Source organism: Echinococcus granulosus, assembly GCF_000524195.1.
Source record: "Echinococcus granulosus chromosome Unknown EG_S00094, whole genome shotgun sequence".
Classification (NCBI taxonomy): Eukaryota; Metazoa; Platyhelminthes; class Cestoda; order Cyclophyllidea; family Taeniidae; genus Echinococcus; species Echinococcus granulosus.
In genome coordinates this window covers 16,597-17,695 of record NW_020170474.1, presented here as the reverse complement: position 1 = coordinate 17,695, position 1,099 = coordinate 16,597, and the positions used below count along the sequence as shown (strand labels likewise).

Genomic DNA, 1,099 nt, shown 5'->3' with positions numbered 1-1,099 from the left:
CCTTTACCGGTTTGGGCACTGCCTCCGTGTAGACCGCCTTCGCTCAGACACTCAGGTGCAGCTTTAGCTTCATTCATGGCTTCAAACCAACTAAAAGTTTCCTTCTACTCAGTGTCGCTGTACCCTATCAAGTGGTTCCATTTCATCACTTCGCATTCCGTTTCACTCAATGTGATAAGTAAAAGACGGGAAATAATAGCGTCCACCTCTTCTGTTTCTGCTTTACCTCTCCTCCTCCTCCACCTCCTCCTCCTCTTCCTTTTCTCCATTTTCCTTTATCCTCGCAGATGTCACCTACCAATGACTTAGCAGTTTGTATCATTTGGGGCATTGCATCATGATCCAACTTCTGCTTCACTTTCCACTTCATTTCCATGGCTCCACGAAACTGATCGCTCCATTTGGTTTACCAATTCTCCCTTTGTTGTTGCGACAATAACCCACTTACTGTGTGACACTACTGGCACCAAGAATGACAGCGTCCACTTTTCCCTACATTTCTTTGTTTCATCCGTCAACTAGGCGTTGCTTTTTAGAATCTCTTCCTTTCAAAATGATCTAAATCTCTTTCCTGCACATCCGTCCCTCCCCTCCTCCCACCTCCCTCTCTCGCATCCACTTCTTTGGCCATGGCTCCACGCTGTTGCTTCGATTTCATCCTACTTCACTCGAACTGCCTCTTACTGGCTCCCATTCATCCAAACTCATTTGACTGCCCCTTCTTCACACTTTCCCTTTTCCCTTTCCTCTTTCAGCTTTCAGCTTTCATCCCACCTGCCTTCTCATCCATCAATCGAAGTAGAAAGCATTCTTGAGTTCTTGACATTTCCTCCCATCCGTGATTTGTCAAACAATTCAGCTTTGGTAGCTCATCTCAGTTCAGCTACCCACTTGTCACCCTTTAAAGAGGAGGTTAGAGGAGCACGTCCATTTCGCCTTTCATTCGCCTCTTGCGCTGCCAGACCGACCGACAGACGGACAGACGGAAAACAGCAAAGCCAAATAAGGCAATGCTGTAGGCGGCAGCTACTACTGCATTCACACGAAGTCCACACTGAAAACAATCACAGACAAAGAAATGGACAACCCCACAGTGGGT

At 47.0% G+C, this 1,099-nt stretch overlaps 1 protein-coding gene across 1 annotated transcript in view; it reads right to left on the bottom strand. All coding sequences in view use genetic code 11, as the record gives it.

Moving 5' to 3' along the window:
- The window catches only part of EGR_08031 (hypothetical protein), a gene marked incomplete at both ends in the record, with an annotated part of 1,581 nt that extends 1,205 nt beyond the window's left edge, over positions 1-376 (bottom strand). The window contains 2 exons of the mRNA XM_024497280.1: positions 8-90; positions 207-376. Of these exons, the coding sequence (XP_024348279.1) occupies positions 8-90; positions 207-376 (253 nt within the window). The remainder of the gene's footprint in view (positions 1-7; positions 91-206) is intronic.
- Between the last annotated feature and the right edge of the window lie 723 nt (positions 377-1,099).